Source organism: Acanthamoeba castellanii (genome assembly GCF_000313135.1).
Source record: "Acanthamoeba castellanii str. Neff unplaced genomic scaffold scf7180000084645, whole genome shotgun sequence".
In the NCBI taxonomy this organism is placed as follows: domain Eukaryota; phylum Discosea; order Longamoebia; family Acanthamoebidae; genus Acanthamoeba; species Acanthamoeba castellanii.
Genome location: NW_004457313.1, coordinates 17650 through 44583, shown reverse-complemented (window position 1 = coordinate 44583; position 26934 = coordinate 17650). Strand labels below are relative to the sequence as shown.

The 26934-nt window shown below is 57.0% G+C and overlaps 8 protein-coding genes and 1 pseudogene across 8 annotated transcripts in view; 8 read left to right on the top strand and 1 right to left on the bottom strand.

Annotated features, from left to right (window-relative positions):
- Position 1: 1 nt before the first annotated feature.
- On the bottom strand, positions 2 to 1276 carry ACA1_091020 (uncharacterized protein; the record flags this gene model as incomplete). Its single annotated transcript, XM_004334567.1, has 5 exons — positions 2 to 157; positions 218 to 544; positions 822 to 874; positions 957 to 1019; positions 1246 to 1276. The coding sequence occupies 5 exons, from the start codon at positions 1274 to 1276 to the stop codon at positions 2 to 4; spliced, it is 630 nt and encodes a 209-aa protein (XP_004334615.1).
- A 1752-nt stretch (positions 1277 to 3028) lies between these two features.
- On the top strand, positions 3029 to 4427 carry ACA1_091010 (cudA family protein; the record flags this gene model as incomplete). The annotated part of the gene is given in 2 exon segments (XM_004334566.1): positions 3029 to 3243; positions 3260 to 4427. The coding sequence occupies 2 exon segments, from the start codon at positions 3029 to 3031 to the stop codon at positions 4425 to 4427; spliced, it is 1383 nt and encodes a 460-aa protein (XP_004334614.1).
- Positions 4428 to 4430: 3 nt separating this feature from the next.
- ACA1_091000 (uncharacterized protein) lies at positions 4431 to 5430 on the top strand (the record flags this gene model as incomplete). Its single annotated transcript, XM_004334565.1, has 2 exons — positions 4431 to 5250; positions 5399 to 5430. 2 exons carry the CDS (start codon positions 4431 to 4433, stop codon positions 5428 to 5430), a joined length of 852 nt encoding a protein of 283 aa, XP_004334613.1.
- Positions 5431 to 5991: 561 nt separating this feature from the next.
- On the top strand, positions 5992 to 6914 carry ACA1_090990 (nuclear protein SET, putative; the record flags this gene model as incomplete). The annotated part of the gene is made up of 5 exons (XM_004334564.1): positions 5992 to 6133; positions 6243 to 6340; positions 6438 to 6524; positions 6557 to 6689; positions 6772 to 6914. The coding sequence occupies 5 exons, from the start codon at positions 5992 to 5994 to the stop codon at positions 6912 to 6914; spliced, it is 603 nt and encodes a 200-aa protein (XP_004334612.1).
- A 157-nt stretch (positions 6915 to 7071) lies between these two features.
- ACA1_090980 (leucine rich repeat domain containing protein) lies at positions 7072 to 12282 on the top strand (the record flags this gene model as incomplete). The annotated part of the gene is made up of 25 exons (XM_004334563.1): positions 7072 to 7203; positions 7288 to 7396; positions 7488 to 7669; positions 7798 to 7861; positions 7963 to 8062; positions 8154 to 8269; positions 8339 to 8401; positions 8469 to 8946; positions 9115 to 9200; positions 9304 to 9390; positions 9471 to 9670; positions 9776 to 9861; positions 9941 to 10019; positions 10088 to 10181; positions 10259 to 10290; positions 10416 to 10481; positions 10569 to 10661; positions 10754 to 10843; positions 10926 to 10986; positions 11169 to 11267; positions 11362 to 11465; positions 11553 to 11664; positions 11736 to 11796; positions 11908 to 12014; positions 12110 to 12282. 25 exons carry the CDS (start codon positions 7072 to 7074, stop codon positions 12280 to 12282), a joined length of 2874 nt encoding a protein of 957 aa, XP_004334611.1.
- A 309-nt stretch (positions 12283 to 12591) lies between these two features.
- On the top strand, positions 12592 to 19400 carry ACA1_090970 (annotated as a pseudogene).
- Positions 19401 to 19669: 269 nt separating this feature from the next.
- On the top strand, positions 19670 to 21519 carry ACA1_090960 (protein kinase; the record flags this gene model as incomplete). The annotated part of the gene is made up of 8 exons (XM_004334562.1): positions 19670 to 19741; positions 19831 to 19912; positions 20106 to 20224; positions 20333 to 20453; positions 20575 to 20855; positions 20927 to 20998; positions 21094 to 21229; positions 21320 to 21519. The coding sequence occupies 8 exons, from the start codon at positions 19670 to 19672 to the stop codon at positions 21517 to 21519; spliced, it is 1083 nt and encodes a 360-aa protein (XP_004334610.1).
- A 552-nt stretch (positions 21520 to 22071) lies between these two features.
- Positions 22072 to 26319, top strand: ACA1_090950 (uncharacterized protein; the record flags this gene model as incomplete). The annotated part of the gene is made up of 12 exons (XM_004334561.1): positions 22072 to 23318; positions 23429 to 23865; positions 23967 to 24036; positions 24204 to 24260; positions 24355 to 24459; positions 24559 to 24729; positions 24822 to 25006; positions 25092 to 25225; positions 25322 to 25369; positions 25397 to 25830; positions 25914 to 26121; positions 26245 to 26319. The coding sequence occupies 12 exons, from the start codon at positions 22072 to 22074 to the stop codon at positions 26317 to 26319; spliced, it is 3171 nt and encodes a 1056-aa protein (XP_004334609.1).
- A 233-nt stretch (positions 26320 to 26552) lies between these two features.
- The window catches only part of ACA1_090840 (ABC transporter family protein), a gene marked incomplete at both ends in the record, with an annotated part of 1592 nt that continues 1210 nt past the window's right edge, over positions 26553 to 26934 (top strand). Inside the window, one exon of the mRNA XM_004334560.1 lies at positions 26553 to 26858. Within this exon, the coding sequence (XP_004334608.1) occupies positions 26553 to 26858 (306 nt within the window). The remainder of the gene's footprint in view (positions 26859 to 26934) is intronic.

Here is a 26934-nt window from a genome sequence, read left to right as displayed (position 1 = left end):
TTCAGGCGACCTCCTCATCTTCTTGCTCGCGGGTGATGCGCCGCCGCGCCCTCTCAATGTCAGCGCACTTGCCTTCGAAGAAGTGCTCCGCCTTGCTGGCTTGCAGGTCGAGGTGCGTGGGTTCCCTTTTGATGTAGTCTCGCGCCTCTTGTGTGACCTGAAGATTGGTAAATTAGCTCAACATTGGTGTGCGTAGTAATGTGACTAGGTGCAGTACCTTGAAGTGCTCCTGATAGGTCTTAAAGTAGGAGCTGATGTTGGTGGCTTTGTGTGCTGTGATTAGCGCTGAGAGGAGGCTTGCCTGCAGAGCTGGCCCTTGTGACTTGAACTGCTGGTCCACATCAGAGAAGACCTGCTCCATGCTGTGGGTACTGGTCTGTATGTGGATGTGGTGGAGTGATGGTGTGGTGGTGTACTCACCACTGGGTAAGTACTTGGTGTTGTGTTTCTGCAGGGTGTTGAGAATGGAGGAGAGGTAGAGTGTCTTGTAGGTGTGGTGGTGTTTGATGAATGATGGACATGATGGTGTGGCATCCACAGGAAGCTGAGCAGAAGGGTGAAGTAAGGGGACTGCTTGTGCTGATGTGGGGGTGGTGAGTGTGCAGGGTAGTTGGAGGCAGCAGGTGAGAGAGTGAGTGAGAGTGTGTGATGTGAGCAGTGAGGATGTTGAGCTGCAAGAGTGTAGCTGAGCTGCCAGATCAGAGTGGGTGATGTGGTAGACAACAAGCCTGTGGTTGTTGTTGAAGAAGGTGTGGTGTGTGGCATCATTGGTGAGCAATGTTGACACTATGGTATGTAGCTTCCTGATGTGTTGAATGTACTTGCCAATTGTTGAGATTGTGGGTAACCCTTGCATGAATGGTCTGAGAAGGACCTGTGCAGAAAGAGGAAAAGGAATGGTCAGCCTGAGGAAGAGCTTTCCATGGTACCCACCCATACCTCCAAGCCAATTGCACTTATCTTGATCAGGTGCTTGATGTTGGGGTCCATGAGGGCTGTGAAGTCCAGCTGGTCTTTGTCTGTGGTTGTGAGGTCCAGCCCCCCATATTAGAGGTTCAGGTAATAGAACCTGGACAAGGAATAGGTGAGTGCCTCCCCTACTACTGATGGTGTGGCTGTACCATTGATAGGCATAGTGGGCCATTTGATTGGTGCTCACAAATTGTGTGTGTGTGACTTGGTCAGGTGCTGTTGGGTGTGCACCAAGGAGGTGGATGAATGTTGGCCAGTGGCCCTTCCATGCACCATTGACAAATTGCTGAGTGAGTTGCTTCATTGTTGCTGTGAACTGATTCAGGTAATGCTTTGTGTTGGGGGGTGGCAGAAGCTTCACCAGCCCCCATTCTTTTGCTCTCTGAGCCACCTGATGCTCCCATTGCTTTATGCACAGGGCTGCAATGTGGTCACTGCAGCCCTTCTTGAGCAGTGGTTTGTATTCTTGCCCCACCACCCTGGTGCTTTCCTTTTGTTGTTGATCTAACTCTGTGTGTATTCCATTCTTTGCACCATGATTGTCAGCTGTGTTATCAAAAGATATTGACTGGATTTGGTGAAGCTCTTTCTGGGGTATGCCCATCCTCTGTTGTTGCTGCTTGAGGTCTTGCCAGATGTTGTTGATGATCTTGGCTTGTTCTTTTCCCCCAGCTAGGTTGAGCACGCCAATGGTTGCCATCCAGTCTTTGCTGTTGAGCATGACACCAAAGTGAAGGGCTAGTAGAGAGTGAGATTGGCCTTTTGTTGTGCCATTGAGGGCAATGTTGATGTTCTGCAATAGCATGATTAGTTAAAACCCTGGACCCATGTTCACTGGGATTGTGTACCTGACTGTATGCCAACTTGTGTGCAATGGCATACTGCCAGCACATGAGAAACTCAATATTGAACTGCACCACAGAGTCTTTCTGTGGCAGTTCTTCTTGAGGCACATCCACACCTAGCAAGCATGCAAAGGTGTTGTGGATGGCTGGACCAACATGTTGCAACCCCATGTGCTGTTTACCACATAAAGTGGTCCCCAGCACATGCATGGAGGTTGAGAAGGATCCATTCTTCTCTTGGAAGGGCTTTTTCTTGATGGCTGGGAAGGGATGCTTCCCCCCAGCCCAAGACTGCACACTGGGCCTACTCCAATTAGCCATTTTTATTTAATCATTAGTAATAGGATACATACCTTGATTCTGATACTTTTGCCAATTTGTGCCCAACGTTGAGTGCTGCAGATTTTGATCTGTGATTAAAGATTGGAGCAGACCAGAGGCCTAGTGCTCCAACTTTTTGTTGATACCAGCACTGAGCATGCAGTGCTGCTTTTGCCCTCTTTGTGGCGCTGGATAGCTGATGCATCGATGATCACCACACTGTTGCTGACAAAGGGTTTTATTTAACAAGAGTTATGAGATGTCATTGACATGTCAATGACATCTCCACTGAATGTCATTCGATTTTCCTTTCACAGTGGCCTTGATGACAAATCTGACAGTTGCCTCGAAAAGTCATCAGCGAACATGGATTTCTTCTCTCCTTGAAATCTCTATCCCCTGCACCTGTCATTTTCTGTTTTCTCTGTTATCGCAGTGAAAACCAGCTAGCTTTTAGGCACCTTAGAAGAAACCAATCAAATATCAGAGAGGAGCTTAGAAGAAACCAATCGTATGCTGGCATGCAAGAGGTATTTTCCTTTCGGGGGGTGAAAAAAGGACCGTGGAAGGGCGAAATTTCGTGTTGCGACGCCCTACCACCTGCGGTGCGGCTGGCTTCGCCCGCGTCTCCCTCTGGCTGTGGGCGAACTTTCGAAGAGAAAAGAAATGTTTGTTTGGTGCCTGTAAAAATCCGGGAACGGAACCTCGTTGGCCATTATGGGACGGAAGGTGCTGTGCCAAGGGGTTCAGAGAAGGGGTGTGAGGCCACCCCGAGTACAAATAGAGCCAACCTCTTCCCGGCTTTTTCCACAGCACCCCGGCCCACAGCAGCTTACCCCCCCACACAGCAAGCCCCAGCTTCGATACGGCAAAAATCAACCCCATCAACCATGTCTGCCTCCACATCGACCCCGGCGGCAGGCGCTCGGCTCGTCATCACCAACCAGGAATCAGCTGAGCAGGAGGCGATTCACAAAAATGGAGAGAACAAACAGCTGCATTCGGTCATCAAGAATGTGCCGTTCATCATCGATCTCTCCTTGGAGGGCGACTTCGACAGGAGGGTCATCAATTTCAACAATTGCACCCTCGAGGCCACCCTCATGTACGATACATGCGAGGAAAAAGCCGGTCCACTACGTCTCACGTCGGCCGGTCGAGTACAACTGCACCGTCGACAAGACATCGGCGGGCGACAAGGTCCGGGTCGAGTGCGTTCTCAACGTGCTCTCGTCCCAGCACGAGGGCGCCTACTTCCGCCTGCGCTTCTCGGCCGCCTCGCTCGCTCAACACGTGCTCTCCGATCCGATCAGAGTCGTCTCCAAGCCTCTCCAACTGAAGAAGGTCAAGGAACAGAGGAAGGCTGCCGCCGCCGCCGCTGCCGCCTCCGTCGAGGGCAAGACCACAGCTGCCAGCAAGAAGCGCCCGCTCAGCGACTGCAACTCCTCCATCCAGGACACGCTCGCGCGCATCGAGGCCCAGCAGCAGGCTCAGCAGACCCTCATCTCGAGCCTCTTCCAGACCGTCATGACGCAGCTTCCTCTCACGCCCGCTGCGGCGTCTTCGGCCCCCAACACGCCGGTCTCCTCGCCCTACTACTGCGCCGGCAACCCTGCGACGCCTTCGTCTTCGGCCTCGCCCGCGGCCATCTTCGCACAGCCCGCCACCCCGCCGGCCAAGAGACGCCGCCTCGACAACCCCGCCGCGCAACAAGCACCTGCTGCTGCAGCGACCTCCGAGCTGCAGGCAACCTTCGAGGGCCATCTTCGCGGCCTGATCGACTCGTTCCACGCCATCACCCCGAGCCGTCGCGCGCAGGCCGTGCACTCATCCGTCATGGGTGCCTCTGCCACGCAGGTGGAGAAGCTCTCAGGCCTCGTCGACGTACTCTGCGCCGAGGGCCTCGGTCGCACCGCCCACATCAGCCTCGGCGGTGGCTCGAGCGTGCCCTCGAGGTCGAGCCAGCTGCCCTACCACCCTACCTGGCAGCTGTCCAGCGCGAGCTCGCCCCTCGTCTCCGCCGGTGCCGACGCGAGCGACGACGACGACGACGCAGCGACCGAAACGTGGCTCAGCACGGAGACCTCGCCAACGAGCACGTCCCCCATGTCTCCGGGAGAAGGCCAGTTCTCGTTCAACTCCATCGATGTCCTCTTCGACCCCGCGTCGGCTGAACTCCCAAAGCCGGCGGCCGTAGTCGGCGACTTCGACGACGACGAGCTCTACACCGAGCTCTTCTCCAGCCAGGGCTGGCTACTCGACCAAGGTGAGGCCAGTTCTTCCTTCTAACGGATGCCGCCCTCCGCTGTACAGTATGAGATCGATTTACCCTCGCCCCGAGCAGGTGAATCTGATGGTGGAAAAGGAGGACGAGGAGGAAAAAAGGACGGATCTCAAGAGGAGGAAGAGAGCGGGAGAAGCCGCGGAACTCACACACTACTACTCCTACTGGCAGCAGCAACGCACCCGCTCTCCGCCGGCGGTCCGCCACGCGCTACGCAACGACAACCGATTCGACGACGGACCTCCCAACAACAACAACAACACCGCACGACCACCACCACAACCGTACCACGACCAAGCGGCTATTTCCCCCTTCTATTCCGAGCGGCGAGACTTCGGAGACAAGCTCAACACTCGCCTTTGGCGCCTTCGACCGTCACCACCCACCCGCCGAGCCCGAGCTCCTGCCAGCCCCTCCCCTCTCTCCTCCCCTCTCCCCTACGACGCCCAGCGGCCACCACCACCACCACCGACGATGCCGCTGCTCGGGCGTTCCGAATTTTGTCCTCTCCTCCTGCTACTACTCTCCAACCGATCGCTGACCAGTCACTCTTCTGCGAGGGGACGCGAGGACATGATATGTCTCGAGCGATCCTCCTCAACAGGAAGCAGGACAAGGACGTCATTGCCATCGGCGGTGTCGGCGGCTATCTCTCGCGTCGTCGAGTGTCGCAGCAACAACACGTTGGTACCTCCCCAGCTGCTGTTCCCGGTGGTGTTAACGTCGCCACTGGGCCCAGCGGCGACAGGACACCTTCAGAGCTGCTTCCCGGACCGAGGGTGGATCCACCACACCCCTTTTTGACTGCCCCGGCAACTTGTATAAACCGTAACGTAACCCCACCCCGTTTCCTCCCTTGGATACTTACTTATCCACTCACCGCCTCACTTCCCCTCAGAGCAGTAGTTCGCGTCTCTCTCTCTCTCGTCTTCGCGACCATTTCACTTACTTGGTCCTCTTTTCGCGTTTCCTCCAGTCTCCCAACCACCCCCCGTGCGCCGCCTGTAGTAGCTGCCTCTCCCGTCCACATCCCACCACCTCCCCCACTTGACACGGCGGCGGTCCCCACACCGATTGTACGCCACCATCCCGCTCTCCACCTGGCGCTTGATAGCAGCTGCGGTGTGTAGGAGAAGCTGCGGCGCTGTCGTCTCCGTGGTAGGGTACGTGGATAGCTCCAGGTGCGCGAGCTACACAACACAACCATCACCACTTCGAAGCGCTCGAAGGAGGAACAAACAAACGAAACAAAAGAAGAAGACCGAACGCGACTTCGGCAAAGGGTGGGGCACAACGACGCCAATCCCCAGAGTAGTAGGGAAGAAGAAGAAGAAGAGCACTCAGTGCCACCACCCAAACGAGAAGAACTCCACCAGCGATCGTCTGCACCACCGCGAGCAGGGCAGAAGAAGAATAAAAACCACCGCCAAGTGGCTAACTTCACCACCATCCCACGCCACAGTGTGTTCTCCACCCTTCCTTCCTCACACCGCCTTTGGTGTGCGAGCCAAGACAAAAAACCGGGGCCTTCTTGACTCATCTTTTCCCCACGACACAGAAAGCGGAGCGATGGATGGCGAAGAAGAGGCGACCTGGGCGGACTATTCGTTCGTGGCGCCATTTCTGGAAGTCCGCCGCAGCGGAAACGGGCGGGGCATGTTCGTACGCGACCGTCCAGTGACGCGAGGCGAGGTGCTCGTCGTGTGGACCGGTACTACCCCCCCCTCCCACTCACGGCCGCTCTTTTCCGTTTCTTGGGGTTGTTCATTTTTTGCGCTGGGGGGGGGGCAAACGTGCAGGGCGGGTTGTCTCTTCGGCAGGCCTCGCGGGGGTGCCCGACGATGAGCACAGCTACGTGCTGCAGCTCCACGACGACATCTACATGATACCGTTTGAGTACGGCCGGAGAGAACCCGCAGTACCACGCCCTCCTTTGCCCTCCCTTCGTCGTTCGCCAAGCGGCGTCCCTTTCGCGTTGTGGTTGATCAAGTGGTGACCTCCGTTGTTATCTTTAGGACTTTGTAAACCACTCATGCAATCCGAACGCTGGCCTTGCCGGTGAAGCGATCCTCGTCGCCATGAAGGACATCGGTGTGGACGAGGTGCTCCCCGCTTTCTTTCGTTCTTCTTTCAGGGGTACGCAACCCTGGTGCCCGGCGCCTGGTACTCACCTGCGGCAGTGCAGGAGATCACGTTCGACTACTCCATGGCTGACAGCAGCGAAGTCGATGAGTTCACCTGCAACTGCCACGCTCCGCAATGCCGAGGTTTGCCGCTCTCTTCTCTTGAGCCGAGGCCGCACTCACCACTCCTCGACTCACATCACTTCCATGATCATGCGCCATCCAGGTGTTGTGCGCGGCACCGACTGGAAGCAGCCTGCCCTGTGGGAGAAGTACGGCTCGCATTGGTCTCCCTATCTCTTGCAGAAGATCGCGGTTCTACAGCAGGCACAGCAAGCCACCACCAGCAGCACCGGGGGCAAGGACTAGAAGCACCGCGATACACGGCGCACGTGCCACCACAATGATAAAAATGAAAACGTTTGGTGTCGACGCTGAGCTTGGGCCGGACCAAGCAAATTCGTTTCAGCAAAGGAGCTCTTCCACCACGCACAAACCGTTTGACGCCGACGACCACAACATACGTATGTTCAATAGCCGAGGTGTTCCCACCCGCACCGCGGGGCAGGCTCTTACGCCTCGCCGCGAGAGCGTTTCGGACGACCCCGAGGTCGACGGCTTTTGGAAGAGATGCCTCGCCGCCCACCCCACTTCCAACGTACCCTCCCCCTCCTCTTTCGCGTGAAAAACTATTTTTAAATAATAAAATAATATTTTAATTAATTGTTCGTTGCCGGGACAGGACGAGGTGGAGGTGCGGCATGTGGTGGCGCAATACGACCGTGAGTTTGGACCCGCCTCGGCACTGGACAAGCGGTGCCTCGTTGCCATTCTCGCACAAGGACAGAAAGGTACGTCCCCTTTACTACACACGTGCGTGAGAGCACTGTATCACGCCGGCTGGCGGCCCGCAACTGACCACGGCTGCTGCTGCGGAAACAGAGGGTGACGGGGCCAGTCTCAAAAAGAGCGACTTCGTCTTGTTCCTCTCCCGTTTCGGACCCCTCAAGCTGTGCGTGGGCAAGGTGCGAAGCGTGCTCGCCGAGGGGCGTCTCTGGTTTCACGGGAACGGAGACCGGGACCAGTGCCTGCGGCTGCTCGACAACATGCCCTCCAACGACAAGGTGCCCACTCACACCGCCCGCCCGCCCGCCCGCCCGCCCGCCCGATCAGCACCAACCATCGAAGCACTTGTTTGTTTGTTGAACCTCATGTTGGTTGGTGCGACGTCACACACACTTGTCGTCATCAGGCCTTCCTGGTGCGGTACAGCACTCGATCTCCGGGCGCCTTCTCCATCCACTACGTGAAGGGCGGTACGGGCTCAGCCCTACTGGGAGCTCGACCCGGGGCTCGTCGCGGTGTGCACCACACGTCTAACCTTTTGCGCGGTGGGCTTGGTCTTTTTTTATGGCAGGGCAATCGCGGATCTTCAACGGCATCACCAACAACACCAAGGGCGAGGGAATAAACGTTGCCTCCGACGATCAATCCCTCTCCTACTCTACGTTCGCCAGGTGCGACTTCGCGCTCCTCTCCTCTCTCTCTCTTTCTGCAAGAAGCGGGCTTACATGGTGACGTGCATGTAATGTGGACCCGCCTGTGCAGTTTCATCTCCAAGAACCCGCACCTCTTCGCCCATCCATGCCCCGGACCTGCCACCGATTCCTTCCAGAGGCTGAAGGAGGACATCGCCATCCAGATCGCCCAAGAGGCCAGCGGCAGTACGTTCGCCCCCTATCCCCCTCCAGTCGAATGTTGAGCTCTGCTGTGGACCGACCGTGTCCGTGCAGATGTCTATTGCATCAGCGAAAGCTTTGTGGCCGAGGATGAACCCGAAGAGGAGCCAGACACAGGTACGCGCAGCATCGCGTTGCCAGCCACTCGGACTTGGTGATGATGCTCACGCGCTTGCCTTGGCAGTCGAAGGAAAGGTCAAGGCCGCGCTGGACCGGTGTCTGCAATCGGGCAACCACACGGCAGCGCTGAGCGGCCTCGGCCTGGCCGCATTCCCCGAAGCCGAATCAGCGAGGTGGCTCAAGCTCAACGACACGCTGGACACCTACTGGGTCGACCTCTCGGAGAACAACCTCAGCATCCTGCCCGCCAAGATCAGCAACCTCCTGGCCAGCGCCTCGCTGCTGAACGTGGCGCACAACCACCTGTCCAAGCTGCCGCCCACCTTCTCGCTAATGCGCAACCTGCGCGCGCTCGACCTGTCGCACAACAAGTTCACCGACATCCCCACCGAGCTGTACCGGCTCAAGCAGCTCGAGGAGCTCCGCATGACCAACAACTACCTCATCTACATACCCAACGTCTTCTTCGAGGAGATGGCCGGTCTGCACGTGCTCGACCTCTCCGGGAACAAGATCGTCGAGCTGCCCGCCAACGTGTCTCGGTACTTCCACCACCACCGGCCCCCCCCCCAAGGGTCTCTCTTTCGTTCTCGAGCAGGAAGGTGTTTCCATGACTTACGTTCGTGCGGCGGCTGCAGGTCGTCGAGTCTCTCTGTGTTGAGAGTGGGCAGCAATCAGCTGCGATGGCTTCCGCGCGAGTTGGCACGCAGCCCCGCGCTGGAGGTCCTGGACATCCACAACAACCACATCCACCACCTGCCTCGCGTGCTTGTCAACCTCTTCGAAAAACTCAAGGGTATGTGTCTTCACCTTCATCCCCCCCGTTCGTTCTTTTTTTGTGCGTGGAGCAATCCTGGCATCGTCTAGACCGCCTTCTCTGACGCATAGCACCACCACAGAGCTCAACGTAGCGGACAATGAGCTCGATCTGCCGTTCGAGGTCACCTCCGGAAGCGCGGACAGGATTATCAACTGGATGAAACACCGTACTTCCTCCTCCTCCTTGCCTCACCAACCATTCACCACTCCCGGTACTGATCACCCCACCTCTCTCGTGGTCGCACAGAGGATCAATCGGACGACGAAGAGGACGAAGGCGACCTCGAGACGGACATGGGGTATGACGACGATGACGAGCCCGAGTACGAGGATCTTCTGGAGCCGCCGCCGGAGAACGCGCCCTCAAACTACGCCGAGCCTCCCGAGCTTCCGCCTTTCAAGAAGAACAAGAAGAAGGCCAAGCGAAGTCGGTGGGAGCGTTACCAGGTTCGCCACACGTCTTCTCTCTCTTTCACACCACACACGCACACGAACACACACCACACGGCCTCTGCTTATTTTGATTCTCTCTCTCTCTCTCTTCGCGGACAGAACCAACCGCTCCACAACTACTGCGTGGTCGACAAGGAGGCCATCAGAAGCTCCGGCAGATCCTCTTCCCGCAGCCATTTCCTCGGGTGAGCCCCAACCCTCCTCCACCTCAAGCAGCTTCTTCTTGACTCAAGTGGTGGCGTGGTCCCTTCCTCTGGCCTTCAGACGGGAAAGCCGCGAGCGGAGGCCCACGCTTACTGCGTCTTCGATCGTGACCCTCCCCAACTCAGAGTTTAAAATCGAAGTACGTAGTTATGCTCCAATGGACTCCTCTCCACTGCGGCACCAGCGCTGACGGACATGCGCCGCTAGGCCGGCGACTCGCAAGCGCCCTTCTCGGCGGCGACGTTCTCCATCGACAGCCAGAACGACTGCGTCGAGTACTCCAAGTATTTCATTACCAAAGGTGAGTCAAGTGCGTCCTTGCGTTAACGTGGGCTTCTTCTCGTTCACTAACTCCCTCGCTCTCCGCCTCCTCCTCAGTTCACACCAACTTTGTGGGCGTCGATCCTGTGGTGGGGGCCTTGACCATCACCATCTCCAAGGAAAAGGTAGTCACTGTATACGGGGCCATCCACTCCACCAACCTAACCTTCCCGGCCAGCTCACCAACCCAACAACTTGTGTGCACGCCAAACAGGACACGCCTCATTCGCAGCTCGACGCAAGTGGCGAAGTCTATCGCGCTCTCGTCAGAACAACCGATGTACGCTGCAATTCCCCCCCCCCAGTGCGCCAAAGCTATGCGTGCATTTACATTGGTGGTCATGTTGTGTCCTGCGACACTCGCCAGGAGGATAAGCTGTGGGACATTCCGGCCTCGCTGCTCAAGGAGCGCAAGAAGGTCGCTGTATCAAAGGACCTCTTGAAGGCACTCCTCAAAGTGGTAAGTGCCATTCATAACACCAAATTAACATTGTTGTTTTGTAAGCGATCGCGTGGTGACTGATTCGCGTATCTCACTCCTAAACGGCGCAGACGAAGCCGCACTTGAGCAACGCAAAGATGCGAGTGGTTCGGCAAAAGAACGCACAGGCTCAGTTCCTCAAGCTCGACAACGTGCTTCGGGTGCGCGCATTGCCCTGGCCCCTCCCTCCCTTGCATAGATCCCCTCTTTCTCACACCCGCCCTTTCGGGACTGCACGAGAAGATGCCACAGCATTTCCGCTTCGGAGTCCTGTACGCCAAGGACGGCCAGACATCAGAGCAGGGTACGCGCCATTCTGCCCTGATACTCTTCCCTGTTACATGCGCTCGCCGAATCATTAACCGTTTCCTCTCGCTCGTGCTGTGCACAGAGTTCTACGACAATCGTATGGCTGCTCCCCTCCCCCTCTTTACACTTGTTGTCTCGCTGTTCGCTGATGATGATCTTCTCTCGACCGTTCCGCAGCTGTGGGGAGCCCCGCCTTCAAGCACTTCCTGGACTTTTTGGGCGATCGCATCCGCCTCAAGGGGTGGAGGCGTCATCGGGCCGGACTCGACGTCAAGAGTACGTTGAATTCTCTCGGTTCCCCTCACACACAAACCCTCTCTCTTCTCACCTTCGTGCCCTCTGCCGGTTTCTGTTCCTGCAACCATCACAGCTGACTCCACTGGCACCGAGTCCTACTTCACGACATTCGAGAACTTCGAAGTCATGTTCCACGTCTCTACTCTTTTGCCGCTCCTCCCCAACGACCCCAGCCGAGTACGTGCCTGGCATAATAATTCTCTCTTGGCCCATCCTGCCGGTTGACGGCTGACGTGGTCGCATCCAACATCACTGTACACACAGCTGGAGAGGAAGCGCCACATAGGAAATGATGTGGTGGTGATCATCTTCAAGGATACTCAGCCCGGCAAGCCCTCCTCGCCCCTCCCGATACAGTTCGCCTCTCATATGACCCGTACGCCATTCCTCTCTCCATGGCACCTCTCCTGGTCTTGTCCACACGCACTCATCCCTTCCATCACACAGACGTATACGTGGTGGTCGAGATTGATCACGCCCGTTCCACCGATGAGCAAGTCGTGTACCGGTATGGGGATGTCATCAGTAGACCACGAGTGTGATTGCAGGCTACCCGACTTACTGCCTCTCTCTCTCTCTCTCTTCTCTCTTCTCTTTCTCTCGTCTTTGTCATACACAGAGTTAACATCGCATCCAAGGACGATGTGCCGGACTCGGAGCCTCACCTGCCGTCCCCTCCGGTCTTTGAGGAAAGCGAACTGTTCCGCACCTTGCTCCTCACCAAACGTACATTCACTCATTCGTACCGAAGCTCCTCGCACACAAAGAGCGCTGTGGTCTCATCGATTCCTGTTCTTCTGCTTCTTCAGTGATCAATGCAGAGCGGGCTTCCTACCTGGCGGCGGAGCTCAAGATGGCGAACAAGCGAAAGCGGAAGGCCATCCTCGAGGACCTCGAGAAGGAGGTGTTCCCCAAGACTCTCAAGAAGCGCGACGAAGACAAAACGAAGAGCTACTACCTGCCCATTCCCGTCGATGAGTGGAAGAACACCTGAGGTGTAAATGAGCCAAGGGGTTGGCGACTTCGGACCGATGCACAACGATCCCACTTTTCCAAATATATATCACCATAAGGGGGGTGGTGACTATGATAATGTTGTGGACTCTCCTTGACTGGGATCTCTGTGGGTGGTGGCGATGCGCTATTGGCGGGCGGCTTGCCAGGGAAGAAACCGGGTTATATGTGGGATTGGAAGTCCTGCCCCTGCGGTGTACACTCCTGGCAGCAGCTTGGCCAAGACAACGGCCACACCTCCGCCGAAAGCAAAAGATGAAGCGAGGAAGTCGTGCAGCCCCCAAGGGCGATGTTGCTAAGGTACGCCTCCTGCTGATTAATAATCTCCAAAGGAATGGTGGAATGAGAGATCTCTTTCTCCAAATAAATTGAATTTGCCCCCCCCCCAATTCAACACTGATGCATCAATTCGTTGGTGGATGAGCAGAAGGAGGATACCGGAGAAGGCCACACATCCAAATCGCCTGCTGGCGCTACTGTGCGCAGATCTTCGCGTGCACGCGCAAGCAAGACGTCGTGGTGGGCAGCCGAGAAGGGTGCAGCTGCCAACTACCTGGCCTCCGACTCAGACGACGGCGAGAGCGGACCAGGCGGTGCCACGCCACGCAAGCGAGTCAAGAAGGAGGCTGCCGGTCCTGCTGCAAAAGGTAGCGGCAGCAGCAATCGGCCCGGCCGCAAGCGCAAGGCCGAGGTCAGCGTAGAGGTACTCCTCCCTGCTGCGCCACGTGCTCAACACAACATTCGGGCTCATGCGTGATTCGTGGTGTCATGCTACTCCACAAAAACTCCACGATAGGAACATGGTGACTACTGCGAAGTGTGCGGGAAGGAGGGCAATCTTCTGTGCTGTGACGGATGCGTTCGTGTGTACCACCTCGGCTGTCTCGCGCCGCCACTCAAGAGCGTCCCCAAAGGTATGCCGCGCTCTGCTCCATTGCGAGCCTGACCCGTGAAAATGGCCTCGTGAGTCTCAAGCAACGAGTCTGCGTGTGCAGATGACTGGTTCTGCCCGGTGTGCGCCAGCGAGCGGGCGACACAGCTCGCTGCAGGCACGACAGCCAGGCAGGAAAAGGCCAAGAGAGAGGTCATGAAGGACAGCGAAGAAGAGGAGGAGGACGATGAGGCGGAGCAAGAAGAAGATGACGAAGACGAAGAGAGCGACGAGAGCGATGAGAGCGAAGAAGATGAGCGCGCCATCGACAAGATTCTCTGCATCCGACGCAAGAAGGAGAAAGCCGCCAATGGTGAGGACAAAGCAAAGCTGGAAGCAGGTGAAAAGGGCAAGGAGAAGGGGAAAGATAAGAAAAAGGAAAGTGAGGAAACGCCTAGTAAGAGGCAGATGAAGGACGGGTTCGGAGACTCGATCGAGATTCTGGTCAAGTGGAAGGACCGCGCCTATATTCACAGCGAATGGATCGACGAACGCACCGTACTCCGCCTCGCCAGGATCAAATATCTCAACTTCTTGCGCTCTCTCGTACAGACCACCGCTTTTTACGCTTCGCTTCTCTCTCCCTCTCTCTCGTCTGATAACACACTCACGCACCTCGCCTGCACTTCTAAGATGGAAGAGCAGGGACCCGTGTGGGACGTTGACCTGGATGACCTGATAGAGGCGCAGGAGGACAGCGACGCCATGTACGAGCACGGAATTAAGACGTCATGGACCGTGATCGACCGCATCGTCAAATCGAAGTACGCTCTCCATCATCAACGCCACTCTTCTCGGCCTCGGCATGACGATCTTGCTAATCGTTATTATATGGGTGTGGTGGTCACACGCAGGAAGGAGAGGGATGGAACGCAGTCGTATTTGGTAAAGTGGGACGAGTTGGACTACGACCAGTGTACATGGGAACAGGAAAAGGACATCAAGGACCTGCCTGACTTTCAACAGAAGTTGGAGCTCTTCCGTCAGTTCAACGACCCCGCCAACATGCAGGCAGCCGAGAAAAAGCTCAACGCCGACCAGGCCCAGCAGAAGGCCTTCAAGAAGTATAAGCAGCAGTCCACCTGCCTTGGAGGTACACCCGAGCCCTCTCTCTCTCTCTCCTCTCGTGCACACTTTCTCTGGCCTCCCCATGGTTACTTTAACCGATCCCTCTAAACCAGGAGGTGAGCTGCACGACTACCAGCTCGAAGGTGTGAACTGGCTCCTGTTTTCGTGGCACGAACGCACCAACGTTGTCCTGGCCGACGAAATGGGCCTCGGTACGTGCCCTCTCAGCAGCTGTCCGCGGAGCTTAAAACAATTTCTTTTTGGCTGGACGCTGCTCACCTGTGAGACCACAAACAGGGAAAACGATTCAGTCGCTCGCGTTCATCTCGACGCTGATGTTTGACAAGGGGTGCTGGGGTCCATTCCTCGTTGTGGCCCCGCTGTCCACGCTCGCCAATTGGAAGCGCGAATTCCAGCAATGGGTGCCCAACGTCAACGTCGTACGTTAATCCGCATGGGCTGCTCGTTTATGGTCCACGGCTTTTGTGACGTCGTCTGACCATTTACACGCACGCACGCACGCACGCACGAAAACAGGTGCTGTATCTGGGCTCGCAGGACTCACGGCGAGTGATCCGGGAAACAGAGTTCTTCTTTGAGCCCGACAAGCTGAAGAGTGCGGCGAGCAAGACGCGTGGAAAGGACAAAAAGAAAGAGAGGCAGCCTAAGCCCTACAAGTTCAACGTCCTCATCACGTCCTACGATATGATCCGCATGGACTGTACGCTTTTTCCTCACTGCCGATGTTTGCTAGCTCCGCCACGCCCGGGCGCTATTTGACACCTTTCTGACTTGCCGCATAGTGACCTACTTGCAGCGACCGACGTGGGAGTGTCTTGTGGTGGACGAGGCCCACCGACTCAAGAACAAGAACTCGGTGCTGTTTCAGTCGCTGTCGCAGTTCAAGACCAAGCATCGGGTGCTTCTCACTGGCACACCGCTACAGAACAACCTCTCGGAGTTGTTCCATCTGATGCAGTTCATCGAACCAGAGAGGTACCTGACATCGCACTTGGGGTGGTTCTAATCGTCGCGGTCCTAATCATCATTACTATTATTTTCTCTAGGTTCCCATCAGTGGAAACGTTCGAGAGTGAGTTCCCCAGCCTAGAAAAGGAAGAGCAAGTGAAGAAGCTTCACGCGCTGCTCGCACCGCATATGCTGCGACGCGTGAAGGGCGACGTCAAGCTCAAGATCCCGCCCAAGAGTGAATTCATCATCCGAGTCGAGCTCTCCCGGGTGCAAAAGGAGCTCTATCGCGCAATCCTCACCAAGAATTATCAGGTTTGTGTCACCCGCCGTTTCGCGTGTGTGCGGCCCGCACGCTAAATCCACATCTCGTGGTACTACGTGGTGCAGCTGCTGACTGGCGTGGGCTCCCACGGAGGAGGTCGGGTGTCGCTTCTCAACGTCGTATCACAGCTCCAAAAAGTACGATACTGCGTGCATCGATGTAACACCGGCATTTTAGGAGTCCTTTATTTACCTCCTCCTCCTCCTCCATGACGCTTGATCCCACTAGTGCTGCAACCACCCGTACCTGTTTGAAAGCTACGAGCCCAAGACAGAGACCAGAGAGGAGGCTGTACGACTGATGGTGCAAGCGTCGGGCAAGCTTCTTCTGTTGGACAAGATGTTGACGAAGCTTCACCAGCAGGGCCACCGCGTCCTCATCTTCTCCCAGGTGTGTGTGTGGTGCGCATGAAGGCGTGTTGTTTCAAATGATGATCGTCTGACACCGTAGCTGTATTAATTTGGACAGATGACGCGCTTATTGGATGTGCTGGAGGATTACCTCTACTACAAGAACTATTCCTACGAACGCATCGACGGAAACATCATTGGACGGTACGGCTACACCTCACAGAGACTCTTGTCCACAGGGGAGCCAACGCACGCACGCGCGCGTATCCATTATATGTAAATAACACAAAACACGCTACCAGGGATCGACAAGAGCGAATCGATCGGTTCAACACGGATCACTCCAAGTTTGTGTTCCTTCTGTCGACTCGTGCTGGCGGTCTGGGCATCAATCTGGCAACCGCCGACACCGTGTTCATCTACGACTCGGACTGGAACCCGCACAACGACATTCAGGCCTTCTCGCGTGCACACAGGATCGGGCAGGTATCAAAAGTCATGATCTACCGCCTCGTTACACGGGCCACTGTCGAAGAGACGATCATCCAACGGGCCAAGGAAAAGATGATGCTCGACCACCTGGTGGTGCGCCGCATGGGCTCCAAGGGCGCCCACGCCCTCAAGCAAGCCGAGCTCGACTCCATCCTCCGGTTCGGTTCCGCGGAGCTTTTCAAGGAGGAGCACGAGGCCAAAAAGAAGAGGGAGGCCGAGGCGGAGCAGGCCAAGGCTCAGGGCGGAGAAGGTGTCTCTGCGGCCGAAGAATCAGCCGCAGCCAAGGCTGAGGACGACGCCAACCGCATCATTTACGACGACGCTGCTATCGATGCCCTCCTTGACCGCTCGCAGGTACAGTCCATGCTTCTCGTTACTCGCACCCTCCCAACGAATATCCAAAACGGCAGCTAATGCGTGCACAAATGCATGGCTATGTGTGTGCTTAACACCAGGTGGCAGTGGAGCAAAAGTCGGTGGCGCAGGACGACTACCTTAACTCGTTCAAGGTGGCCTCCTTCAGCGGCCTCAAGACGTCCACTTCTTCCGCTCCGACTCCCACTTCTCAAGAAGCTGTGCAAAACGGTATGTAGACACATGCAGCACCTCTTGTAGCATTGATTGGCGGTTGGTGACGCGATTGCCAACCCGCGGTCTCCTCCCACCCACCCACGAGCAGAGGAGGAAGAGGAGGACTTCTGGGAGAAGCTGTTGGCGTCGCGGTACGAAGAGTTCGCCAAGGAAAACGAAGAAGCCATGGGCAAAGGCCGCCGCACCCGATCTAAACTGGTTCGCTACTCGGAGGTCCAGCAGCTGGAACAAGAGGAATCTGTTAACGTACGCGCGAGCTGGAGCATTACCGCTGCTAGTGAGCTTATTTCTCCCCCTCCCCTGTTTGTTGATCTGACGCGCGCACTCACCACTTTGCATCGTGTCCAGGGCATGGAAGACGAAGACTACAGCGAGTCGTCGAGCGCCGAATCGGAGAAGGACAGCCAGGGCGTCTCCATCCCCCGTGGCCCTGGGCGTCCACGCAAGAAACCCCGCCTGGAAGGACAGCCCCCTAAGTCTTCAACCCGTACGGGTTTCCCTCCCCAAACAACCATTTGCCTCGCCAACGCTCTGACAGGCCTGTTTGGCACACGCATATGCAGGTCTCATGCAGGGAGAAGGCAAGGCCATGAAGGTGTTGGGCTTCAGTGCAAGCGAGCGCGCGGCGTTCCAGAAGATGGTGCTGATGTTCGGGTTGGGCGACGGCACGTGGCGCCACCTCATCCGGGAAAGGGGTGCCCTCAAGCGCAAGAGCTATGCCGAGATCGTTGCCTACGGCAACCTGTACCTCGCCCATTTGCTCGAACCCAAGGATCTCTCGTCCAATCCCAGCACCTACGCCGACGGCGTGCCTAAGGACACCACCGTCAAGCGCAAGGACATACTCACGCGCATTGCCAAGCTCCACCTCATCGAGAGCAAGATGCGCTCTACCGAAGCCCTAGAGGTATCTTCTTCACACACACAACACACACACATACAACACGAACACCCTACCGTTGGCCCTTCCGTCCGTTTTCGAAGTGAGACTGACGCGGTGTGCCGCTTACCTGCTAGGACTTTGACATACGAGATGGCGGGTGGACGGAGTTGCAGCAGCGCTGGCGAGATGATGTGTCGCTGTGGCAGCGACGACACGACTACCTGCTCCTCCAGGCCGTGCTGCAGGAGGGCTACGGCAAGTGGAAAGAGATTATGAAGTACGCGATCCTATTATATCTGTTGTCAACCCCGCGTCCTACACCCATCTTCTTCATTGTTGCTTCTAACGGGCGTTACCACATCAACGTTTAGGGGCGAGGCCGGACCCGAGTTGCTGACTGCTGCTTCGGCCGAGCGCAAGCGACAGCGCGAGGACGGCGTCAGGCTGCGGGGTGGGGTCAAGAAGGAGGCCAACAAAGCCGTTGCAGCGACGGAAGAAGATGAAGAAGAGGCCAACGAACACTCGGACACGGATGAAGACAAGGAAGAAGCTAACGGCGGTGCTCCGGGCAAGCGCGAACGCGAGAAAGTCGACTACATCGCGCTCGGCTTCATGCGATCGCGCCTGCACACCCTCGAGGAGGCCCTGTCCGTCGAGCAGCAGCTCAAGCGTCTGGGGCTCCTCGACGGAAAGGGCACCGCTTCCGCCGACGAATACGAGTTCAGTGACGGCGACGCTCGTCAGGGCAACGGCCAAACACGTGGGACCACCGGTGATAACACGCCAACGCCGACGTCAGTGCCGTCGAGCCCTTTGATCATGTTGGCCACGAGCGACGCCCCTTCGGAGGGCTCGTCGCCAATGATTCTCGACGCTGCCGCGAATTCCAGCGACGAAAGCGATGGTGATGACTACACGCCCACCCGACGTCGCGGTCCTCAACCCGGCAATGGCGATCATGATGCCGCCACAGCAGCGACAGACGGTATGTTCCCCCTAGTTACGACTCGAGGTGGTTTGTCTCTAACAAAACAACTGTACTCACTCCGAATAGATATAGAGCGCAACTTCTTGGACACATTGCAGAATGATCCCAAGTACAAATTCGTGGTGCAGTTCAAAGAGCTTTTCAGGTATCTTCTCACCCCCCCCACAGCGCTCTCCCCTTATGCAACTGCTGGACTTTACTCACCTTTGTATGATCCCAATCATGCCAGCTATGTACATAGGACACGAGAAGGGCTTCTTGCTCCCACTAGCGCGGAGAAGCTGGTGCATGGTACGATTGGGTCGCCCCAGCTCCCCAAAAGAATCGTGTGAGGCCTCTACAAGCGGGTGGTTTGGCCCTGAGATCTCTAACTCACTAGTTGAAAAAATCAACACCTCCTGTACGGCAACAGATCTGTCTTTGCTGGAGGAGCTCATTGGCGAAACGGAGACTGCACTGGATCAGGTCGTGAAGCAAGTCACCAGCGGCAGCCGCGGCTGAAGCGCTCTTGGCCGCGGTCTGGCAGTCGTCTGGGTGGCGAAGAGGGCGGAGGAGCTGCTGGCCTTTTTTGCGGAGGCTTGTCAATTTTTTCCAATCTCTCAATTTAAACGGGAACATGCGAATTTTCGTCAAAATAGTCTCCCAGTTGGGCGGGTGCGAACAGACCAGAACAACCCAGGGCGAGAAGAGAGGAGGGTTGGCCCAAAGAATCAATCGCTCTCTCTTTAGATCAACACACAAAACTTCACACCACCAACCCCAAACACGGCATGAAGACCATTCTGGGAGGTAGCAAGAAAAAAGGCTCCTCCAGAACCAAGGCCTCGTCTTCATCATCGAAGGTACCGCCGTTGGGGGCGATCGTGGCATTGGAAATGCTCAGCCAGTTTCCATGATCGAACACCCATCGTGTATGTGTATGTAATCTCAGGACGCAAAAGCGAAAGCTCTGATTGGAAAGACGATTGAAGTCAAGAATCGACGGTTCAAAGTCAAGGAGATCTTGGGAGAAGGTACCACCACCTTTCGCGCCACCTGCACCTCCCCATAAATAATAGAAAATAAATAAATATATTATGTATATATGTTCATCTTCATCGCTCCCAGCGGTTCGCCCCCGCTAGCAGCTGGTCGCTGCGCCCTCTCACCGTGCTTGCGATCATTGTGTCTTGTTGTTCTTTTTGGTGTTGGTGTGGTGTACCAAAGGTGGCTACTCAAACGTGTACCGGGTCGTGGAGGAGGGCTCCAACAATGTGTTCGCCCTGAAGCGCATGCTGGTCAGTGTCGATGAAATGGACCTCGTCAAGCGCGAGGTTTCACTCATGGTACGTTGCAACTGTTGTGAGTCTTGGCCACGGCTTGCTCTCTCGCTCTGTATATCACTTTGGGGCTTGGCCTCTGGCGCGCCGATGTAACACCACCAACACCAACAGAAAAGCATACCTCCCCACCGCAATCTGGTGCATTTCGAGTGTGCCAACGTGACAACCAGCGCGGAGCAGCGAAAAGGAGAAGACCTTATGGAGGCCAACATCATCATGGAATACGCCGATGGTGCTCGTCACCCCTCCCTTCTCCCATCACCACGCTCCATTTACAGGGAGCTTTCTCTCGCGGCGTTGTTGGCCAGCTCTCCTCTAACACGCGTGTGCTGTGGTGTGTGTGATGTTTGCAGTGCGTTTGTTCGATGTGATGGAGGCACGCCACACAGAGGGCAAGTACTTCACGGAGGCCGAACTTATTGCCATCATGGTAGACGTGTGCGAAGGCGTGGCGGTTCTTCACCAGCATCGACCACCCATTGCGCACAGGGATATCAAAGTCGAGAACGTGCTGTTGGGCAACGATGGAGCCTACAAGCTGTGCGACTTTGGTAGCGCCACATCGGTGACGCACCACCCCAAGACGGCGGCCGAGCGCGATGCGGCGGAGGCGGACATTGAGCGTAACACCACGGTAAGCAGAAAGCTACACCTCTCCTGAAGTCTCATTCAGCCTTTACTAAGACTGTATTTATACCTCCTCAGATGGTGTACCGAGCGCCGGAGATGCTGGACCTCTACGCTGCGAAGCCCATTGACGAAAAGGCCGACATTTGGGTATGCGCTCAACAACGGTTCGAGCTCTCTTTCATCAACTGGTCACTGATGCACATGAATGTAAACATGCGTGCGTGCGTGGTGCCTCTCTTTAGGCTCTGGGTTGCATGCTCTACAAGATGTGTTTCTTCGAGGACGCGTTCAGCATAGGCGGACGCTTAGCTATCCTCCAAGCCAACTTCTCCTTTCCTCTCGCACCCAAATACTCACCGGAGCTCAACGAATGCATCAGTACGTGGTGACCTCTTTTTGTGTCTCTCTCTCTTTGTGAACTGGTGCGGACTGACCTGATGGGAATTTTGTGCGGATGGTGTTGGCTAGAATACATGCTGGAGTTGAATGCGGAGGAACGGCCTTCCATAACGGCCGTCATCCGGCGGCTACAGAGACTCAAAGCCGGTCTGGGGCAGGATACGCCGGGAAAGCACCGACGATCGCGAACGTGGGGCGGGTCACAGGACAACCTCCACATCGACGATATACCGCCCGCGGCTGCCAATGTACGGATCTTCCTCGCCTAGCAAACGGCTTTCCAACCTTATGTTGGGGTGTTAATTACCCTCTATCAAATTGCTCAGTAGCTGATACACACGTTGTTCCTCGCTCGTTTTCTCTTGCATCCCAGGCCGAAGACAAAGCCACCTCGCTACACTCCTCCGGAGCTTCCAGCAACAGAGGTACACATGATGCATTCTTCCTCCCGCTCTCACCACAAGCAGCGAAAAAACAAAAAGTTAAAAAATTAATCGTGCACTCTAGAGCGGCGAAAGGTACCGGTCGTTCCGAGGAAGACAAGCAGCGACCTCGACACATCTATAGCGGCTAGCCCTCCCTCGCCAGCTACGGAACATAAATCGAGCCTACGCGACTCGCGGCGGCCGAGGCGTGACTCTGGCCACGGCCGACGGGAACTGCATTTCGACGGCCCGACGGCTGGAAGTGGTGCGACCAACGGCGGTATCGATCCGAATCCCAACATTCGGGGGAGTCCCGTCTCGGATCGCGCCTTCGCCTTTCCAGCACCACCCAGCCACCGAAAGGGGTCGATTAGTGCCTCGGCGTCTCCGTTGCTGATGCCTGACACGTTCCCATCGCCGGTGCTGTCGCCTTCGTCGGCTCTCAAGCCCGGCCAGCTGATACCGGGCGGATCGCCCATGATGGGCATGATGTCGATCACTCCACTCGGTAGTGGCGGCACGGCTAGCCTACCGCACGGCCTTGGTGGACTCAGCATGGTGCCACTCGGTAGCGGTGGCGGCAGTCCAAGCGGAGGGCTCACCCTTACCGCGCTGCCCAGCGGCGGACATCAAGGCGGCCTCACGATGACACCACTAGCCAGCGGCAACCAAGGCGGCCTCACTATCGCCCCCATCCCCAGCGGCGGCGGCGGCGGCGGCGGGCTCACCATGACCCCGCTGGCGAGTGGCGGGAATCCAGGCGCTGGGCTTACTAGCGGGGGCGCCAGCCACCACGGCGGCCTGACTCTCAGCCCTCTGGCGAGCGGCGGTGGCAATCAGGGCCAGCAGGGTGGCCTCACGATGACTGCTCTGGCCAGCGGGGGCAACCACGGCGGCGGCGGCGTCGGTCTCACGATGACACCACTCGTCAGCGGTGGCGGCGGCGGCCTTACCATGACTCCGCTGGCCAGCGGCGGAAATCAAGGCGGCCTCACGATGACACCACTAGCCAGCGGCGGCCTCACCATGACTGCTCTGGCCAGCGGCGGAAACCAAGGCGGCCTCACTCTCGCTCAGCGCAACAGTGGCGGCCTCTCCATGAATCCGCTGACCAGCGGCGGGGGCAACCAAGGCCACGGAGGTCTCACGATGGCGCCGCTGACCAGCGGCGGGAAGACTGGCATACCCACACCTTACTCGTCGGCGGCAAGCAACGGCTACGGAGGACACAGCCTATCACCGCTGGCCAGCGGCGATGGCGCGATGGGTGGGATGAGCATCAAGCCGCTCGCCAGCGGCGGCACCAGCCGCGGCCCAACGACACCAACGCGCGCTGGTGCGATCAGCAAGAGCAGCGGCGGAAGCGGAAGCGGCGGCGGCGGCGGCGGCGGCGAGATGTCGATCATTCCTACGATCAGCGGCTCCTCGCGGGAGAAGGAGGGCAAGGGCGAGATCATCACGTTCGAGGCCATGATGAAGCTCATCGATCGAGAGCGCGAGGAGAAAGACAAGCGCAGCCATTCCGCCGACAGCATCGAGAGCGACATGCGCGGCGAAGGCCAAGAACAAGGCGGCCGCAAGCCTACCACCGGGTCCAGCAAGAAGAAAAAGAACAAGAAGACTAGGCGCGAGATCCTACCAGGGTATGTGCCCCTCCCCTCTCTCCTTAACGCCCTTGCGTGGTCTCTTCTATTCTGTAAAATGGGATGGCGACGCGACTAATGCTCACTTGCTGTTGGTCGGCGGTGTGCAGGGGCACGATAAGCAGCAGCGACGAGGACGGCTTGAACATGCTCGCTTCAGGTGAACACGACTTTGCGTCCGAGGGCAGCAAGTCAGAGCAGACCAAGCTCAAGAAGCTGCGTAAGTCTCTCCAGATGAAGGAGAAAGGCTTCAAGGAGATTCGACCGAAGGAAAGCGTCGACGATACCGCCACCACCGGCGGCACCAAGGAGAAAAAGGCCAACCGCAAGAGCAAGCTTTTCGGGAAGCTCGGCATCGAATACGCAGGCGAAGGGCCGATCGACACGGACGCCGGCAGCCACCCCGACGACGAGATGTCTCCGTTCGGCGTTGCCTCGTCACCGACCATCCCACTTTCCGTCGCTCTGGCCAGCACAAGCAAGGAGTCCAAGCAGGCGCAATTCATGAACGCCGACATTCCCCTCCACCAATCGTTCCTCAAGCACAGTACGCCTCTCCTCCGCTCGTACCTCGCTCTCTTCTGTGCGCCACCGGGGCACTTCGCGACAAACACCACTGACAGGCATCGTGACACATGCGTTTGCTAGGTTTTGATCTCGACTTTGTCTATACGGCTGAATATCTGGCGCGCAAGGCCCTGGCTCACGGGCATCGCATGTGGGCTCTCGCTCCGGCAGACAATATCCTTTACCCCCTCCCCCCCAAACCCTCATTCTTTGATCAACGCGAGTGTGCTGCTGATTCGTTCCTTGGTAATTCCTTAACATTTGCCCACCACCCATTGAGGACGTCAAGATATGGGCCGCCAACGGTGTCACGGATAGCTACTTCGCGCATATCAAGAGTCGCAAGCTGGGCAACTCCTACGAGGAGTGCCTACGGTACGCTCAGCTCCTCTCCCGTTCTGACCCACGCGTATGCGCGAACTGTGTTGGTGGTGGCACTCACTTGAGCGACCTCATTCCCCTGCTGCAGTTGTCTGTTGAGTCTCTTCAAGATGCTTCAGGAGGGCTCGCCGTGCGTCCTTCTCGAGTGCTACCAGCACCTGGCGTGGCTTCAAAACTTGCGAAAGACCGCCAAGTATGTTGCGCCTCCCCCCCCAACGTTTGGGACTCTCAGGTGGTAGTCCTCGTGGATTGACCCCTTCGAGCCTCTCTCCTTAACTCCCTCACAACACAGGATGCAGGAAAAGGCGCAGCTGGTGCAGCTGATGTGCACGTTTCTGGTGAAGAAGATCGAATTCCATCGGCATCACCCGCAGTTTGAGGGCACCTACTCCCTGCAAACTCACCACGCCCAGAAGCGACAGAGGAGCGAGCAGTACGCCGTCGACCAAGCGGGTTCCTTCCAGTACGCATCTCTGCGACCGCGGGTGCAACCCATTACTAAGGTGCATTTTTGCATGGGTCCTGACTCTGGGGGATGATGGTCAACGTCAACAGAGAGCTGGAAGACTTGCTCGGCGTGCAGCAGGCTCTGATGGACATTCCCAACCTCATCCTGATGCAACTCGACACATACAAAGATGACCTCGCGCTTGAGACGCTGCCTCCGCTCGTTGCGGAGTCGCACGCAATTCTCTCCATGTCTACCTATCTGCTGGTCAAGCTCAAGGTCTTCTGCTTAGGTATATCAGCCCCTTCTTCGTTCTTTAACCGCTTTGGCGGTGGCGTGGGTGACGGTTCTCGCGTCTGACTCCACGCAATCGCCAGACAAGGACAAGTCGGGTACCTTTCAAGAGCTCAAGGGCAGCTACAAGGCACTCTACCATGTGCTCTCACGATTCTACTCGCAAATTCTTCACTACACGAACATGTCGCCAAGCTTGGTGCCCGTTCTGCCTCCGGTTCGTACACTCTCCCTCCCCTTCTCCTTCTCCTTCTCCATGCCATATTCGACCATTCCGCTAACTCTTACCATGCCGCGTGTACTGTTTGTACAGAAGCAGAAGATCAGTGCTCTGCTGAACGTGCAGGCACTGCAGTACCCGGTGTCGCACAACCCGCACTTTGCGCAGGTGCGCCTGAAGACGCTCAGCCGAGAGATACCCAAGGTGGCGGGTCAGATGCAGCACCACGACAAAGAACGAGAGAAGAAGGAGCGGAGGGAGCGCGAGAAGAGGGAGAAAGACGAAAAGAAGCGGGAGAAGGAGCGATCGAAGCTAGAGAAGAAGCGGGAGAAGGGGATGAAGAAGGGCATGCGACTGCCCGGCAAGAAGATCGGCAAGGCGGACCTGAAGAAGGAGCTCAAGCGAGAGATGCAGAAGGAGTGGGAGGAGGAGCTCGAACGGGAATCAGTTCGTGGGCGGGACACACGCCCTTCTGTAGCCGAGGCGTCATCGATGATCCCGGCCTCGCCCCCAACAGCGGACGCTACCACCACCAGTAGCAACGTCGAACCGCTGCACAGCTCGGTTAAGCGACCCGTTGCGCGCCGCCGGCTGGAGCCCAGGTTTGCCCCCTCCCTCTCAATGATCCGTATGGCACCATGCGCCATTGGCACACACCTGCACTCACACATCTCAACGCCTGCAGTATGAGCAGTGGCGCTTTCCAGCTACCTCATCAGCCGCAGCATCCCCCGCATGTGCACATCCTGGGCGAGGAAGGTCGGACGGTGTCGCTGGTGGAAGTGCCCGCCATCACGCTGCAGCCGGAACCGGAGCCGCACCACAGCCCACTTAAGAGGACACACAGCAGAAGCAAGTCCTACGCTGGCCACGAGAAAGTACAGATCAACGAGGTAAACCTACCCGCGTTCTCTCCTCGCATAGTCGGGTGGCGTGCCGAGCTCAGCCAGATCTAGCTCTAAGATCTACTTTCACGCGGCTCACCTTTGTTCGCTTTCTTCCCTGCGTTTATTTAGTTCGATGTATCGCGGCTGATATCGCAGCAACATCCCGTCTACGCCAACGCCTCGTGGAATCCCTTCTCGTCGTAGGGTCTCGAAGAGACGAAACGGAAAAACAAAAATAATTAATTTCCTCAACCCAAACATGCTATGGGAAGCGAGGAAAGAGAAAAATGTGCGAAGGAGGAAGAGAAGGAGGAGGTGGTCTTGCGTGAACCCTTTCTGGACCATTTCGCACACGAAGGGAGGAAAACCAGCAATTTCTTTTCACTCACTTCATATTTTTTTGGTCGAAGCTTCTGTAGACTAGGAGGAACGACGATATGCTGCTGGGCGACGAGGAGGACGTGGCGGTGACCTTCGTGGGCGAGTTTCACGTGAGCGAGCTGGGCGACACCGTGTTCAGCGGCAGCAACATCGAGCTCGCCGTCGAGGACCGACTCCTGCTGACCCACGCGCACCTGAGCCTGCAGCGGGGCCACCGGTACGGGCTGATCGGCGAGAACGGGGCGGGGAAGACCACCCTGCTGCAGGCGCTGCGTGCCCAGATCGCGCAGGAGGACGCCAGCTTCAGCGTGCAGTACGTCGGCCAGACCGACGCCGAGCGCAACGCCGCGTGCGAGCAGTCGGTGCGCGAGTACTGCACGTGCGGCAACGCCAGGCGCGCCGCTCTGCTGGGCGAGCTCGAGGAGCTGGAGGCCTCTC